Source organism: Oreochromis aureus, linkage group 6 (genome assembly GCF_013358895.1).
Source record: "Oreochromis aureus strain Israel breed Guangdong linkage group 6, ZZ_aureus, whole genome shotgun sequence".
Lineage (NCBI taxonomy): Eukaryota > Metazoa > Chordata > Actinopteri > Cichliformes > Cichlidae > Oreochromis > Oreochromis aureus.
Window position 1 is genome coordinate 11,603,547 of NC_052947.1, and position 18,417 is coordinate 11,621,963.

Here is an 18,417-nt window from a genome sequence, read left to right on the forward strand (position 1 = left end):
AGAAGGTCGCAGTATTTTTTTTTTCAAATACATTAGAACTGTACAAACTGTTTTTGTTTTATATACTGGATTTTCAAGTGTGTTTTCTCATGTTTCAATAAATCACTGTCCCCATTTCCCATTTTCATAGCAAAATTTAAAGAAAAGAGTAATAGGTTGAGACATTTGCACAGTACTCTAGATCCGGATATTCTACAGACATGATATCCCAAATATAAAATGTCAAGCATCACAGCCTGAGAACTGTGATGCTCATGTCCTACATGTATTGTTTTAGCTGTATTATGAGCATTTGACATTTAAGACAGCCAATGTCTTAAAATTATGTCACAATAATTAAGAGTAAGTAGTGATAAGGTAATAAAAGGGCCTAACAATTTACAACATTACTATATTTGGGTGAATAACACAAGATTATTAAGAAAGTAGCCCCAACTAAGACAACCCAATTTCTCAGTACGTATAGAGACCCTTTTTTAAAAACTTACACACCCAGTGTTCAGTTATTTTAAGATAAACTGAATCAGTTTGATGCAGTGATTTTTAATATGAAGAAAAGTAACACGAGAAAGGAGTTTTCGCCAACCTGTTTCTCTCGTCTTTTCTTTGTCTCACAATCAGTCAAAAAGTCCCGGGCACTTTAAATAATTCTACTCTAGATGTAAATAAGCGGCATTTAAATAAAGTTTTATCGATTCATTTTTAAAACAACCGCCCCCTAGTGTTTTACGACTGTCGTAGCAGCAGCGGCTGTCGCCATAACAACGTAGGGACGGTCTGAAAAGAGCGCGTTTTGCGCCATACGGAAAAAGGAATAAATTCGCTTACTGGGGACCAATTTAAACATTATAATTATTACGACTCGTGTCGTTCATCTTTAACATCTGGTAAGCTAACTGTCAGTAACATTTTTAAACTCAGACAGCCATTAAAGCGTTAAACGCACTACGCGTTTTATTTGCGTAGAGGATTTTACATCCTGCCCCTGGTATCGTTGTTGCGGAAGTGAAAAGTCTACGTGTGGAAGAAAGGTTGGCTTGACCGTATTTGAACACCTTGCACACCAGCACTGCTCATGTCCAATCCAGGTTAGCTGTTTCCGTCGAACCAGTCTTCCTCACCCATCCCCCCTCCCCCCCGTTAGGCAAATGGATGCTTTGAGCGGTAGTCGGGGCGTATAAATGGGACGGAGAGGCGACGACAAGCTGTAATGCTGCGCCGGGTGCGGCAGTCTCTCCGGCAGGTGCTGTTTCTGATGGCCCGGAGACCGGATCTGCTCTGCGGGGCTATCGTGCTCGGCGTCCTGCTCGTGCTGGCCGTCAAGTTCACGTGCAGGTAAACATGGGCACGAGCTTCTGTTTATCCTCTGACAGCGCGAGCTTGCTTTTGTGTGACCAGGCTAACACGAGACCCCTTAAAACACAAACTAAGTGGAATGGTTAGTCAGGTGAGCGAAGAGCGGCGTTGTAACACTGTTAGGTCGTGAATGAACTACTCCTCGTTGTCTGCAGTAGTTACAAACAAGGGCTTCATTATTAGTGCTGCTAATCTAAAACTGACGTGTACTGTAGACAATGAGATTAACTAAGGACATCGCATTAATCTTTCAAGGAAATGTTGGGCGTTTTTTACTCAGATAAAACCCAGAAAAGACTGCAGGAAGATCATAATGAGATTATTAATGTTTAAATAGTAATATCTGGTGACATCCCTGACACACTGTGCTGTCATCATCTTGCAGCTTTGGCCTCTGCAACTTTAAGGTTCTTCAAAGCTTATACCACTTGTCGTTCAGTTATGGTGAATGAAAGTGCTGGAATCCTTCAATTGTGTAAAAGTGTGGCAACTGTTGCTGAATGATTGACTTGTTGGCTAAGCAGTTACTCAGTCGCCCTCTCGAAAATCCAGCTGAGACGATAATTGCCACAAAGACTGAAATTTGAAACCGACTCCACGCAAATTATACCAGGCAAATTCTGCTTCTCGTCATGCTGAGGTAATTTTGCTCCCGCTGTAACAGTGTAGACATTTTTGCATAGCCTCTGGGGGAGGCAGAATGTTTAACATCCCCAAACACAGCAGAGTTTTTCACATTGCTTTCTGTGGATGCAAAGATATAGCCTTTCCTCCCCTCGTACATCAGCTTAGAATACCCTCAATTTCCAAATACCATTGCTTCTACTCTCATTTTCCAAATTTAACACATGCATATTCCAATATGTGCAACTCAGAGTAGTATGCAAGGCTGGAGGTTACTGCAGCACTCACATCAACCGATGATGGACACACTGCCATGATGAGCGAATCTCATGGAAGTGACACAGAGTTGTAGCTCATGGATTTAATAACCTGGCAAGATTGTTTGAATTCTTTACATATGCTGAATATTATCTTATTATGTGACTGTGATCTCTTTGCACCCCTCAGCATTACTCTTCTCATTTATTTCTGTAGTCGTGCTAAGAATGTGGTGGCAGCAGCTCGGCCTCCGGTGCGTTTCTTTTCTCCTGACGCCCCGGTGGTGGATCTCTACTTGGGCCAGCTTGACCAGGTGAGATTCAAGGATTCAGACTTGATGGCAATCACTGTATTTTCCTTTGTTTGATACTTCATTTGCTCAAATTGTAAAAGAGAACAAATGCAAAGAGCCAAGAGAGTTTCTAAAACTCCAGTTAAATGTTTTGTCGTCGTAATCAAACTTGTGGTGCTCTGTGAGTCTGAAAGGGTTTTTTTTTCTTCACAGGTGGAGCGTCTCAGGAGTGTGGCCGAGGTGTCCTTTATTTTCTTCTATGCACCATGGTGTGCTCACTCTATGGCTGCGCGACAGGAAGTGCAGCAGGTCGCTAAGAAGCTGGCCAAACAGGTACAAGTGAACGGAACCTCCCCCACTCAGGATTGTTTAAACATCAAATATTTAGATGTGCTTTACTTGGACAAAGACTAAGGAGGCGTCAGGAAACTGGGGCTTGTTCTTACGTGGATGCATGTTATGTTATCGCTTGTTACGCAACATGTTGGGAAGAGTTTATAGGAGCAGCTTGAGAGACTGCAGTAAAGAGTGACTCTGATATACTTGAGTTAATACGATCTGTTCCCTTCAGCTTAAATACACACTCACACATTTTTAGCTTGTGTCTCTCAAATGCAAATTCATAGTCGACTTGTTTTGGGCCTGTTTGTTAAGTAAATGAGTCATTACAGTGTGTGATTTTACACTGTTTTGTGTGTAGTCTACACACCATTTTGCTCATCTTTGTTTCTTAATGTGTCTCTTCAAACACACAAACACAGGTGCAGTTTGTGGCTGTTAACTGCTGGTGGAGTCAGGGGAAATGCAGGAGGCAAAACCACTTCTATCACTACCCCGTCATCCATCTGTTTTACAGAAGGTGAGACGGTGGGCTTGTCTTCACTTATGCTGGGAATTTGCTTTCAACAGCTTTAGCCGACAAAGAAGAATTGGGAAGGTACAGCCCCATTCCAAAAAAGAAAAAGCTGGGATGCTGTATGAACTGCACATAAAAACTGATTTGCAAATCTCACGAAACCCATCTTTTATTCACAGAACAACACAGAAAACATATCAAATGTTTAAACTGAAAAATGTACCATTTTAAGAAAAATACCGGCTCATTTTGAATTTGATGGCAGCAGCACTCGGGGAAAAAAGAAGCTGAGACTAGACCATGTTTACCACTGTGTAGCATATGATAAACATCTGGGAACTGTGAGACCATCTGCTGGACTTTTGGAAGAGGAACGTTGCCCCATTCTTGTCTTGTATGACAGAGCCATGCTGTTGTCGATGCAATATGTGGTTAAGCATCATTTGGTTAAAATATGCAAGGCCTTCCCTGAAAAAGATGTGTGGATCAGTCTGTTTTGAATGAGCTTTAGCTCAGAGAAGACGATGTTTGTATGTGGCTTCTTCATTACATGATAGATGGCACAGCCGAACTGTGTTCACAGACGGTGATTTCTGGAAGTGATTTCTTTGACAGAGTCATGCCTGTTTTTAATGCAGGGCCTCCCGAGGGCCTGAAGATCATGAGCATCCAATATTGATTTTTGGCCGTTTCGCTTGGACACAGAGATTTCTCCACATTCTTTGAATATTTTGAGGGTATCATGTCCTGCAGAGGGTGGCCTAGTGAAAGTCTTCACAGTATTATGTAGAGAAAAATTATTTCAGAAGTTTTAATAGCATAGGAATAGTAACTCTGGCTCTTTAAGATGCTCTTTTTTTATACCTAACCATGTTACTGACCTGTTGCAAATTAAGCAGATTACAAAATGTTTTTGTTGTTGGGTTTTTTTTTAGTACCACTTACTTTTCCAGCTTCTTGTTGACCCCACCTAACTGACATGAGACCTGTTGCTGCCATCAAATTCAAAATGAGCTCATATCCAGAAATGATCAAATGTATGACTTTAAGCAATCAATATGTTTTGTGTGTTCTTTTGTGAATGAAATAATATTTTATTTACTTTTGTATTTGGGTGTTCATACACAACTTCAGTCATAGACACGCATATTCAGAGAGGCTAAAGATGTATTTTAATACAAAACTGTGGGAAACACTTTGAATGCTTTGTTTCTTAATTGTAATTTAATTATGATTCAGTGATTTTGTTGATATTTATTAGCATCTGTCGTACCTCTGTGTTTTCCACAGGTTTGGGCCAATAGAGTATAGAGGCCCATTTGTGGCTCCATACATGGAAAGTTTTGTACTCAGAGTCATCACACCACTGACTTACCTCCCATCAAGAGCTCATGTTGAAGAGTTCCTCACCTATCATGAGGTGTATTTGAGCTTTATACTTCTGTCACTGATTTACCCACAGAGCGTAGCCCACTGTAATGAATGTGTCTTGTGCATTTCTAGCCTCGAGTGGTGGGTTTCTTCCAGTTTAACTCTTCCCCCCAGCCCCCAGGATACATCACATTTCTGTCCTCTGCCCTGCAGGCCCTAAAATGGGGTAAGAAATAATCACACAGCTTCAAGGCTGATTGTTAAGGCCTTATGAACATTTTTACCTTGTCAAGTATGGGATTAAAATTCAAGGAGAGGCTGCTGTTGAAGAAAAGATAGGAGTGGCTGAAACAGACAGAACCCAAATGTGCATTTTACGATAAAGGGAACAGAAATGTTTGAAGTCACGAGTTTCTCTGTTTTTTATGGTGCAGATTTCCGTGGTGTTATACGTTTTGGGGTCGTGACCAACAAGCAGGTGGCAGGGGCCATCTCACTAACGGAGGATGAAACGGTTTTTCTCCACAGAAGATTTAACTCCTCTTTGGTAAGCAGTGTCAACACATGTTGTAGATGTGGTTCTTCTAGAAAATGCACAAACACTAATGACTTTAAAACTGTGGATGTATATGATGCTGTATGTTTATTCATCTGTTGTTTAAGATTTTTCCCAGGAACGACCTTAACTTTACGTCTGAGGCCATTTGTAGATGGGTGTTTGAAAACCATGAGACGGTCCTCCAGTGGCTACAGCCCCCAGGAACAAAGTCTCGCCTGTTAGAAGAGGAGCTGACTAAAGGCCCTGCACTGCTGCTGTTTGTGCCACACAATCCACTGGGAACACAGCCCAGCCCTGTGCTACAGCAGGTGAGCAGAAAAAAAGCAGACAAATATCATTTTTGAAATTATAGAATTGCTTTATTCTCTTACAAATTTGATTTGCAGGAAAACGTGCAAGCATAAGGATTTGAGGGAGTTTGAAAGGGTGACATGGTGATGGCTAGACGACTGGGTCTTAGGCTACGTTCACACTGCAGGCGAAAGCGCATCAAATCTGACTTTTTTGACCCTATGCGACCCATATCCGATCATGGTATGGCAGTTTGAACAGCACAATCCGATATTTTCAAATCCAACTTGGGTCACTTTTGTATGTGGTACTGAATCCGATACAAATCTGATGTTTTAGAAAGCGACTGCTGTTTGAATGGTCATGTCGCATTAAATCCGTCTTTCACGTCACTGACACAAGACAGACGCCAATTATCAGCGCCGGAGAAGCGCCCGAGAAGACATAGTGAACGCTTCCTGGCCATCCAGTGAAACTGTTGGGAAGACAACGTTGGAGAGACGTGAACATTTTACTTGTACTATATAATCTGCAACTATCCTTTGAAGCACCGCTCCTCTCTAAAACAGCAATAAGGATATTTGTTAGGCCATATGTAAATAGCAAATTAACTTTATAACTTAAAGCAAAATTGGGAAACGTAAAGTCCGAAACAAGTCTTTATATTAACGGCCATCAGTTAAACAATACTGTTTGGTCTGGGTCTAAACAGCGCGCTGTGTGTGACCTCTTCTTTTGCGCATGCGGGCCGTGATCGGTTCACACTAGAGCGCATTTGCTGTCACATTTTATTTGTAGTGTGAACAAGCAGACAAAAAAATCGGATTTGATCAAAAAATCGGAATTGAGCATTAAGACCTGCAGTGTAAACGTAGCCTAAGCGTCTCGATGGGTCAGGGTTGATTTGGCAGCAAAATGGGGACAAACACAATATTAGGGAGGTGGCCATGATGTTATGACCCTAACCCTTTGAAGGCTTTCCCAATTGGAAATGGCTTACTGAAGGATCTTGCTTTATTTGTGAAGCTTTTAGAGAGACATCTTCCTCCTCCTCCGCTTTTTATATTATAACGTATTTTTTTATGTATATATTCTTTAATTGTATTGTTAAACACTGTTATTAAGTTATGCTTAAATTCTGCAGATTAAATCATTTTCACCCCATTTTTGTTTTTCTAGGTTGCAGACATTGCTGTGCGTTACCACTCCTGTGACAACAGCCACCACTCCAGCTGGGACAAAAGTTTCTCCTTCCGCTCACTGTGCTGCCAGTCAGTTGTCCTCCCACAGTCAAGCACAAGCGTGTGTGAGGTGTGCCTCAGCCTTTCGTGGCCAAGCTTCACCACCTCACCTCTGCACTGCTTGTTCCCTTCCTCGATCCAGGGAGGAGACGTTTTTCAGACTTATCTCAGACGCTGCTGCCTCCACCAGATCCCTTCCCCTGTGTCCATTAATAGTGCAACCTCAATGGGCTGTAGCAATTTTCTGGACAGCTACAGCCCATTTAGTCAATACAGTGCCTGCTGCAGAAAAGTAGAACCTCAGCTCAATGAATCACAAGCCAAAGAGGAGTCAGAGATGCAAAGTGTTCCTCCTTCCTTGATCCCTCCATTCTCTGTCCCTCAGCCGGAGGGAGACGGCATCACCGGGCTCCGTTGTCAAACCAACAGGACACTCAGGTTTTATGTGCTGGATGTTGCCCTGAACTGGCCTCTGGCAGTCAGGCTCGGAGCATCAGGCAACAGAAGTGCTTCTTTTGACCAAGAAGATGATAGGAGCGATGACGGGTCGTTTGCTGCTATTGTGAACCTGAAGGATGAAGTTCACTATGTTCTTCAGTACACTCCAGCAGCCACACTAACAGAATCTCTGGGTAAGACATGGGCAACTTTCATTCATCTAGCACGGGCTGGTTTTGTTTTGTCCCAAAAGTTGGGAGCTGGAATTTTTAAAGCATCTGGTGATTTCAAAATCCCATATTGTGTCTCTTCTGTCTCAGACTGCCGGGTTTCTTGTGGTTCCCAGCATATTTAAAAGTAGAATGGGAGGCAAAGCCTTCAGTTTTCAGGCCTTTCCCTGTGGAACCAGCCCCCAGTTTGGATCCAGACAACAGACACCTTCTCTAATTTTAAGCTTAAAATGGTTTAAAACTTTAATTGTTGATAAAGCATGTAGTTAGAGCTGGATCAGGTGACCCCGAAACCTACCTTAGTTATGCTGCAACAGGTCTAGGCTGCTGGGGACTTCCCATGATGCACCCATGATGCACTTCTTTACTCACCCTTTTCCACCCACTATATGTTTATACACCACTCTACATTTAATCTTTAGTTATTATTATTATTATTATTATTATTATTATTATTGTTTCTTTTCCAAAGCATGTCTTTTGTTCTGTCTCACTCCCCTCACCCCCAACTCGTCATAGCAGATGGCTCTGCCAAGGGTTTTTTCCTGTTAAAAGGGAGTTTTTCTTTCCCACTATCGCCAAGTGCTCGCTGTAAGGGAGTTGTCTGATTGTTGGGGTTTTCTCTGTGTTATTGTAGGGTCTTTACCTTACAATAAAAAGCGCCTTGAGGTGACTGTTCTTATTTGGCACTATATAAATATAATTGAACTGTTTTTAAATCACCTGGTTGTTGTGTGTGTTGCCAACAGGGAAGCTGCAGGAGGAGTGCCCTCTGGTAGACAAACTATACAGTGCCTCACACTCATAACATGGTTGAAGGATGTTATTCAAGTCTGCTTGGCGCTTTTAATTTTCATTCATTGGCCATCATAAATGGTGATACTGACATTGGCAAATAGTTAATATTAGCCGAAAATATCCACCCCCAATAAATCAGTCAGGCACTGGTTTCTGCAAATGTCTTTAGGGCCTTTCGAAATACGAGTCATCTGTCCTTGATGACATTGTGATGTTGCTTGCACACATTCTTGTCCACAGGATTAAATTAGGCTTTGTTCACTGATTCTGATCTGCCTTTCAGGAGTTTGGGGGTTTTTGAGTTGATGAAAACAACTTTGTTTGGCCTGCTTTCTTGAACAGGGGCCTCATCGGTTTAGATTTGTTTATTCTGTAAAAGACTCTTCGGGCAAACAACAGTTTTGCATAAAATGCATATCAGCAGATTAGGTCATTTGGCTCAGTCATATTTTGCATGCATGTGTAAATGCTTTCAGAGAATTCATTACACAAGAAGACACGGGTGATGTGGTTTTGTTTGGTCAGTGTTCACATAAAGATTTGATTTTTTCACTCTTTACTGCTTTTCTGACCTTCACCTTATGTGCTGATGTGACACACATGCAAACCTGTCTCCTTTCTCTCTGTAGCTATAAGGTTGGTACCAGGTGCGTGATGGTGTACTTGAGTCTTATTCTTGCGCTAATTCTGTGTTCATGTTGTGTGTTTCATTGCAGAGGCCTTCATCAGGAACTTCAGCGCTCCCTACAGCCTCTTGCAGAGGCACTTGGTTGGAGAGGAGGACAAGAAGGGAGCTGAAGAGAAGGCGAGGCGTTCAGACGAACACTCGCAGTCAACGCCACGCTTCCTCATCACAGAGTTGACCACTTCCTCCTTCCTGCCCTCCGTCATGGACCTTCAGAAGGTGACTAAGCGTTCTATAACACCCTCAGCAAATCAAGGCAGTTTGTGAAATTCTGAATTTCTTTTAAGAATCTCTGTGAAGCAACTTCCATGCACCTAAAAATAAAAATATTAAAATATAGAAAAAGCATGATTTTAATGGAGGCTTAGTACGCTGCGTGCTCTACTTATGGAAGCAGGCAGTTTGTTAAACTCCTGATGATGCCAATTTGTGTGTCGTAGGACGTGCTGCTGTTCTACTACACTCAGTGGTGTGGATTTTGCTCTGTTCTCAACCACATCATCATCCAGCTGGCCAGATTATTACAGGGAAATGGCACCATCACCGTGGCCAGGTACAGTTACTGTTTGTTTACAGTTTTTCTGCGGCCCCGGTTGTAAGTGTACCTTTGGTCAGTGTCTACCCGCAACACAAAGATGCTGCTGCAAAATGAATCATTATGCAAAAGCTGATGCAGTACCCTAAAAGGCCACTTAATTAGGTACACCTGTTCAACTGCTCTTTAATGCAAATATTTAATCAGCCAGTCACATGGTAGCAACTCAGTTCATTAGGATTGTAGACAACCTGTTGAAGTTCAAACTGAGCACCAGAATGGGAAAGAAAGTTGACTTTGATGATAGTCTGAGTAAGAATTAAGGCAAGGTGTACCTAATAAAGTGTCAGGTTAGTGCATACTGTGTGATTGAGGTGTCTGTGTTTTGAAATGTAACAAAAAGCATATTTTAAAAACATTTCAGAAGCTGAATGACTGAACACAGTTTCCCATATATTTATTTTATTAAGCGTGTAAAGAATACTTCAGAATATTAGCAGTGTGACCCTCATTTTTGAAGAAAACAAAAGTGATCACAGCTTTGTTTTTCCTTTGCACAGGGTGAATGTTGCACGTAATGACCTCCCCTGGGAGTTCATGGTGGATCATGTTCCCTCTATTCTTTTCTTTCCCAGATACAGGTAAGAATAAATACAGAGAGGTGCACACAAACAAGGGTGTGGCCGAAGAATGGGGGGGGTCTGGATTTCATATTTCTGCAAAAAATAGCTTTGATCTTCACACTGTCTCAATGGAAATTTAACTGATGTTAAAAAATATACACTGAAAAGCCATGAAGTGTTCATTCTAAATGTAAAACAATACATTTTACTGGAGTCCTACTCATAGTCCACATATAAGTGATTAGGTTCATGGACTACTACAACCTAGCTGCTTTACTTTGTAAATCTCTCTGTTAATGTAACTAATAATTATTACATTGTAATAAGTTGCCTTATTTTTTTTAAACAGTTTTCAAGTGGCTTCATTCATGTGTTTAAGACCTCACTTTGTGATTCCCCCCCATTCGAATACCCGTCTGATTCTTAGTCCTTCCTGTGACACCTCAGTTTAAAAAAAAAAAAAAAAAAAAAAACTTTCATCAGTGAATTTCAGCAGAATATTTTTCACCCTTGTGTTCTTTTTTTCTCTTCCCTTTAAGAAAACACCTTAGTGTGAAGTTTCCTGACAACCTTCCCATCACATTACCCAACCTCCTCCGCTTCATCCTGCAGCACTCTGGCTCTTTGCATCACGCGCACAAACCGTCTGTTGAGACAGAAGGCCCCGGACACAGTGCTTTCCTTAGGTCAGAGTTTCTGACACTCCAGCGTGAAGTTCAAGCCCTGCATCACGCCCGGGAGCGTCTCTCCCAGCAGCTCGCGCAACTATGGCGCGACAACCGACGACTGAAATTCGACACCCGCGCCTTAGAGACTGAGAACAGCGAGCTGCAGCGAGAGAGGCAGAGCTTAGAGGAGCAGCACCGGGAAAAAAGCCGGCAGCTCAGTGAGGTGGTGAGGCGGCTGCAGGAGCTGGCGGACGCCTCTGAAAATCTGCTGAATGAGAACACACTGCTCAGGGTCCTGCTGAGGGTGCTGAAGGACAGGACAGAGGCTAGAGAGCAGGCGGAGGTGGAGAGGAAAGAGACGGAGCAGAAAAGAAGCCATATGGCCTCCTGAGCAAGTCTGCAGGGAACCCTGAGAATGAGGCAGAGCAGAGAAAAGAGAAAGGAAACCAGGCCAGGAAATGAAGGGAAGGTTAAACTAGAGGCAAGAAGAGCTGTTAGAAAATAAGGCTGAAATGAGGAGATGGTCTTCGAATGCAAAAGGCAACGCCCGGTAAATTTTCTCACAAGGGAAAATAAAGAAAAGATGACAGTTACCATCTTCCACGAAACACTGCTGCTCAGCCAGGCAGGAATATAAGGAGAGATGAGTAGCACAGGTGGGAAGGGAGTGAAAGAAACAACACGCAGCTCTTGTGCTGTGATCATATGAGCTTGTCCAACTCTTTAAACTCTTTAAAGTTCTGTGCCAACTTTCCCAATCAGACTTCCCAGCTGTGATGCTGCGCTTGCAATGATTTATTGACTGTTTTAATTGTGAAGGAATAACAAGAGAAACCTGGACAACCCTGCAGCCAAATGAAGCTTCCTTTAATTACTGTAAACCAAGTGCAAGATAGTTTCTTTATTAAAAAATAAAAAACACCATGGATGGGCTAGACTTACCTGCACCCTGTAACAAAAAGTCGAGGTTAGTTCATATGAAGAGCTTGAAGAGCAGTGATATACTCTGACTCATGACGGAGTGTTTCACATGGAAAACCTTGCTTGGAAAGGAAGGTTAAGATACTCTTAATGTGAAAATCCCAGACTTGGTGTCATATGTCTATTTAACCTTTGGGTGCATAAATGGAAATTGTAATCAAATATGGAGGAAGTCTGGACTTGTAATCAAATAAAGCTCTGAAGGAAGGCCCCGGGCACTTTCCAAGAACTCGCAGGATGACCTCACCTGCTGTTCTGTGAGCTGAGAGTCACATGACTAACCTCCTGGAAACGTTCCCCATGAATTCCAAAAATTCAACCAGCATTGGCTCACGTTGATTCATTATAGTTCATGTGACACGTTCATGTGCTTGATTTGTTTTCATACTTGTAGTTCTTGTCTTTTTGAGTTGTGTGTGTACATGATGAACAGATTGGCTTGATGTTATGAAACATCAAAATGATAAAAACATACTGGTAGGAATTCTTTTAAAGTATATACTTTTACACTGAATAACAACTCTAGCTCTGAATCTTAATACCTATCTGCAATGGCATTTATAGTTCAGTACTAGCTGACTTTTAGGAATTTATGAGTAGCTTTCATCACATTCTCTGGAAATCTGTAAAACACAGCTGTGTTTTTCCTCCATTGTTTTCTTTAAAATGCATTTGCAGTACTGGTGGTTCAGAATTTGGCTGCAGGGAGAGAGGGCTACTAATAAAACTGAGAAGTAATTTCATGCTGAATACATGCGCCCCTTGTTTTGTTTGGAGCTATTAAGTGGACTCAACAATCGGTAAGATTTTTTGTGTTTTTGAGGGGATACAGTTGTTTTGTGAAACTGATCTATTTTTACAAGAATCCTTGAATCACTAAATGTTTCTATGTAACTATTCAGGTATTATTAACATGCTGCAATTGTTTACATGTGAAATATTGCACCGGTTTTTACTGATTAAAACTCTTTCATCTTGTATTGATGTGTGAGCACAGTGTTGTGTTGAGATACAGTTGAAATACCAGCTTTTACATGTCAGGACATAATATCCATCCAACCGTTCGCTTCCGAACAAGTACGCCTTGTTTGGAACAAATTTAGGTTTGCAAATTTGTATCTGAACAAGGCACAAGACTTCTGGAACAACCAAAGACCTGATGTTTGGCCATTATGCACAGAAACAGAAAATCAATGAGCACAAATACCTCATACCAACTGTCAAGCACGACGGTGGAGGGTGATAACTTGGGCTCATTATAGAGTCACAGGACCTGGGCACTTTGCAGTCACAGTAGACCATGAACCCCTCTGTATACCAAAGTATTCTAGAGTCAAATATGAGGCCATGTGTCCAAACAACTACAGCTTTGCCTATATTAGACCATGCAACCATCCCATGCACAGCAGCAAATCTGCAAAGGAACAGCTGAAAAATAAAAGTCTTGCAATGACCCTGTAACATGGTGGACTAATGTTGCCTGCATCCATTCATCTCCATGTTTGTTGTGGAAGTTGCACTGGTTTGGAAGTGGTTTTGTGTGTCACATTTGCTCCATCAATGGCTGTGATGGGGTTAGATTAATTGAAGGTGTGTGTATTTGATTGCACTGATACTCTGGTCTACTTATAGCTCACACTACAAACACTGCTGCGATATTTTGTCTCTGTGCAGGTATGTCATACAGTCAGATCTAATAAAATTATTTTCTTTAATCAGCAATGACTAAAAATTTACACAAACATCATCTTTTATTATCCAAAGCTTTAGTACATGTTTAGGAATTTCATATCCTAGGATTTTTTTTCCCCTGTATTTTCCCAAAAGTTGATGACGTTTTTTCCCTCTTTGGATCGACCTTTCTCTTTCTGGAGACCCTGGTATGATTTAGAGGTACGTTGATCTGCTTGTGTGCTTCAATCAAGACATTTATTTCTGCTTTTTCCTCTTGAGATATTTCTAGTTTTTATCTACTTTGATCAAATCTGAAGTCTTTAAAAGTCTTTACTTTTTAATTTAAACTCCTTTCTTGCTCTTGACGAAGGCGGTCGCACTTTTCTCCTTCTCCTCGGGTGAGCCTGAGTGCTGAAGATATCTACCTATTTGGAACCATGATGACAGGGTTCTTGCTGATCGGAGCTGGCTTGGCCCTGGCTTATCAAAGAATTAAGAAAGCGGAACCGGCTGTTCAAACCCCCACAAGGCTGCCCGCTGGGACTGAAACGATGGGACGAGGCGTGAATTTCTCAAAATGGGCAGCACGGATAAACTCTTGGCGAAGCTTACGGCTGCCGTGAATACTCAGAATAACACCACTGAGTGCAAACTGGATCACATCTTGGAGCAGCTCACTGCGGTCGTGAGTTCTCAGAATCGGCTCTTTGAGCACAAGAATGACAACATCACGGAGCGCAAGTTTGATAACATCATGGAGAAGCTCACAGCTCTCCAACAGGAGATTGAGAGACCAGTGTTGGACGTTAGAACAGCTTTGAAATTCATATGAGCTGTTCGCACTAAAGTAAAAAACACCAAAATCTGTATTCACTTCATGCGGATACCCCTTTGGCGCCAGCTGTGGTCTCAAGGCTGGAGCTGAACAACAACACCCTGATAACGACTGTGTTTAGACTGTTCTTCCCTTTCTATGCAAGGCCACCTGGGTTGGCTGGAAGACTGTTTACTTAGCCTGGCAGGGCGAAGGACACTGTCCCAGCTGAACTCTGGACATACACACACACATGCACACAGACATATATACATGCAGATGTACACTCATCCCCCCTCCCCCTCCAAACGCCTTCGACGCTTATTCCCTTCCGATGCTGACGGTGGATCATGGAGACCAGCGCACAGGCTGCAGGCCCGGATGCACTGTCTACATTGGCTGTCTCTCACCCTTTACCCACCCCTGTTGCTTGTCATGTGTTTCTTTGGTGTATTAAGAGTTTTTTTCATGTGCTATGTGCAGAGGTGTTTTTTCTGTTCTCAAACTGATCTCCTGTTGGAGCTCAGTCTGGGGAGTTATTTTTTTCTCCTTATCTTTCCTCATGTTGTGCTTTTTCCATGTTATACCCCTCTGACCTGTCTTCCCCATGTGATGTTTGTGTAATGTATGTATGGTCGGAAGGGTAAGACGGCGCTGGCACGGCTGGCAGCCTTAATCCAATTTCCCTCGGGATGAATAAAGTATCATCAATCAATCACTCAATCAAAGCCTTTGTCAGTGTTTCCTGGGGTTAATCTGTACAATGCTGTAACACATTTATTCCACTGCTGTTTAAACTGGACATGACTGATTCTAAATTTGGGATCCAGTGTTTGTTTTTAAATCCATATTTGTCCGAGATCTGGGATCATTCATGTGTTTTGATCACATTACTTCAATTACTGTTCAACAACTGATCATTTTTCATTTCTCGCTCCATCTACCTACTTATTACACATTCAATCTGCATTTAAATTCTCTCAGTTCCCAAAGACAACCAGACGTGTAAGGGAACATTTGGCATGAAATGATGCTGTTGCACAAGTTTTAGAATGTGGCTTTTCAAATGCAGAACAGATAAGACACTGTATGAGCATGAATTCAACGTTGCTGTGCTCACCAATGGTTAAATGTCTCATCTAATTTGGAGCAGCAGGAACATGTGCTGCTAATTTCACTCTGAATGCAGGATTATGTGCCTTCAGTTACTGGTTGGGTGCAGCAGTCCTCTCAGAAATGTCTCTTCCATATCTTTTTGCATCGTTTAGCGCTGGCTGCATACTTTTGCAGCTCGCAGCAGATATGATACACTACAGATATACTACAACACTACACCAAGTTATTGGTGTAGCAGCAGAACTGCATGTACACAGGAATAAGACTACACTGATGGTAGTCAGAAAAAGGGTATAAAATTACTTGGGTTTGGGATGGGTCAGTGGGGATCACACCGAGAGTCCCAGGATCTCATGACTTATTAAGTAAAGGAGGCTGACGGTGAAGGTGTAGCTCTTTCAGCTCTGCCCTGAAACCTCTTCTCTCTGTGGTCACAGCCTGTCCCCCAAAACTGTAAGTACTCTGCTTTAACTCAATGATCAAGTTTAACACTGAATATCTTTTTGTTATTCAGACTTTTGTTTTTTGTTTTTTTAATTTAGGACAGCTTTTAAGTTTTTATGTTGAAATGCACATTTTCTAATGTGTGTACACAGGAAAAATGGCAAATGCGCAAGTTCCTGTTGGTGAGTTTGTGCCATACAATCTGTATTTATGTTGTTACTCTTAAAGCTGAGCTCTAATTTCGTGTGATTTTATTTAAAAACCTGATTTGTTTTTGCATTTGCTCTTTTGGTGCTCTCTATCTTTGTTTTTCTGCAGCTACGGTCGATCCACTGGAAGACAGCCCAGTTCAGATCGCCTGCCCTAACTGCCATCAGATAGTCCTCTCCAAGGTGGACTACGCTGCTGGATTGCTCACTTACCTTTTTCTGCGGAGGGCTCTTCTTCTGTGGGTAAGAAGAGTTCAAGCATCGTTGCTTCACCATGCCAATAAAAGAATTTTACAGATTTCATACAGCTCCTCACAGTGTGGCTGGAAAACCACATGGAAACTGTTTGGAAGTGAAAACATGCAAAAGCTGGACTAAAGATTAATGTCACTGCAGTGAGTTTTTAGCAAGAGATGGTATTAATCTGTCAAGCTGTTGAGCTCTCACAGATACAGTGTTTTTAGATCAGTGTTGGTGCTAGAATCTGGTGTTAGTCTGATCCTATTCATTTCATCTTAAAGGATGCTTTCCTGTAATTCCTCTAGTTGTTTAGTGCATGAATGCATAGGGAGAGCAAAAATAGCATTAGCTGTTTAAGCTAAGCTAACAGCCTCCAGCTGCAGAGATATGCAAGTTGGATCAATCCTTCAATGTTGTTTTACTTAAATTATTGAGTAATGTAGAATTACTCTCCCACTATGTGCATATTGAAATTTATGCCCACATGCACAATACTGAAATAAAAACATTGCTAAAGCACTACAGTGCCACAGCTGGTGGTGCAGTGATAGAAAGAAGAAGGAGATGTTTGGTTTTAGTTATTAAGCTTCTGTTGGTGTGCCAATATTTTTTTAAAGTGAGGACCACACATTGAAAACCGGGGTGATGTAAAGGTGATTCCTCTGCTGTGGATTGTGCATGTTTACTGGTGTTCCTATGGGTTTATAAAAAAAACAACCCATGTCACAGCTGTGGCATCATACCAGTGGGCCAGCATGACTAGTCCTTAAACTATCTGCTAAAAATAAACCAAGTGTAATTATGAGAAACTGACTGAAAAATACACAAAGGCTGGATGCACATGTGCAGATACTTTCTTTTAAACTGAGGTCCAAGCTCTTGTTTGGGGTACATTTTTAATTGATCGTAGCTGTTTTGAATCTGTCGGACCTGATAAATGTAAAAACTACAATTTCATTTTTTGAAAAGTATGTCCAAAAACTGAAATATGATATCTGCTGCCACATGTCCTCATATGGTGACATCATATGACCTTACGTGGGATAGTCCTGAAAATGAATGAATGGATCTTTGAAGGTTAAAAAACATGAAAATAAAAAGGATATAAGTAAATAAATCTGATCATCACTGCTGTCATTTCCAGCTTTGTTTTAGGCTGCTGCCTCATCCCATTCTGTGTGGACCGTCTGAAGGATGCCAAGCACACCTGTCCTGTCTGCAAGACTGTACTTGGGGTGTATAAACGCTTATAACTCAAAGACCTGCATCAATTTATACATGGCATTTTGCAAATAAAAGACACTTACAAAAGGTCACACTAATCAACATTTCCTTATAACTGAATAACTGATAATCTTGTGACTAATTTGCTGTTGGTGTACATATGAAACCTTTGAATATTAAAACACTGACACCAAGCAAATAACGAGCTCTGATGACTGTTTTAAGGCTGTTTAATATGTGTTTATTATTAATCTCTCAAATACATTTTCATAGTAAGACTGAATAAAGAAAGTGCTATCATGAAAACTGTTACCCGTCACCCGAACCTGTCATTTTTCTGTTAAATCCTCACCCTTTTAACAATCTTCATTTAAATGGAACAATAAAAAAATAGAAAACAAGTAAAGCAAAAATATGACCTTAGAAATAGTTTATGAAAAGGTTTCAGGAAGATTTAGTAATCAAAAATACATCATTTACAATTTGTCTTATTGCACCTACACTATTTTGTTCATAGCGAGCGTTACAAGGAACGAAGCAAATGCCCTTCTATTTAACATTATTTCCTTCTATTAGTGATAAATTAAAACAAAAAGATTATTTCAAGCCTTTATCCAGTTATCTACCATTTTACACTTCATATTCCAATAATCTTCCATGAGACAAGTTGTCTTTACATTACAACATACTGAGAAGTGATGAGGAGCACAAGAAGAGCGAAGAAAGAGAAGCCAGCACCTCGGACTGGAGGAGCATTGCCTGGAAAGAAATGTACAGTCACATTAGAGACCAATAAAACTTTTTGCCCTTGATTTAACTTCTTTGTCTGAATTATTTGTGGAACACTAGCATATCAACCGCACAAAAGCCTCAACAAGTGGGCTTTTTAG

General features: G+C 41.3%; 2 protein-coding genes and 1 long non-coding RNA gene across 4 annotated transcripts in view; 2 read left to right on the forward strand and 1 right to left on the reverse strand.

Moving 5' to 3' along the window:
• The first annotated feature begins 769 nt into the window (after nt 1-769).
• On the forward strand, nt 770-12,786 carry txndc11 (thioredoxin domain containing 11). 2 transcript variants are annotated; one of them, XM_039613738.1, is made up of 14 exons: nt 901-1,031; nt 1,145-1,335; nt 2,455-2,551; nt 2,744-2,863; nt 3,292-3,389; nt 4,677-4,806; nt 4,890-4,983; nt 5,192-5,304; nt 5,421-5,624; nt 6,787-7,480; nt 9,031-9,218; nt 9,440-9,552; nt 10,095-10,175; nt 10,697-12,786. In XM_039613738.1, the coding sequence occupies exons 2-14, from the start codon at nt 1,211-1,213 to the stop codon at nt 11,214-11,216; spliced, it is 2,577 nt and encodes an 858-aa protein (XP_039469672.1). In that variant the 5' UTR covers nt 901-1,031; nt 1,145-1,210; the 3' UTR covers nt 11,217-12,786. The 2 variants fall into 2 exon arrangements, with proteins under 2 accessions (XP_039469673.1, XP_039469672.1); XM_039613739.1 differs by lacking the exons at nt 901-1,031; nt 1,145-1,335 and adding an exon at nt 770-887.
• Nucleotides 12,787-15,227: 2,441 nt separating this feature from the next.
• On the forward strand, nt 15,228-17,839 carry LOC116335409. Its single transcript, XR_005613414.1, has 4 exons — nt 15,228-15,863; nt 16,007-16,036; nt 16,173-16,306; nt 17,448-17,839. It is a non-coding gene; the product is annotated as an uncharacterized LOC116335409 (long non-coding RNA).
• LOC116331830 overlaps nt 17,742-18,417 on the reverse strand; it is a 73,984-nt gene continuing 73,308 nt past the window's right edge. Inside the window, exon 97 of the mRNA XM_039613567.1 lies at nt 17,742-18,286. Within this exon, the coding sequence (XP_039469501.1) occupies nt 18,201-18,286 (86 nt within the window). The 3' untranslated portion in view covers nt 17,742-18,200. The remainder of the gene's footprint in view (nt 18,287-18,417) is intronic.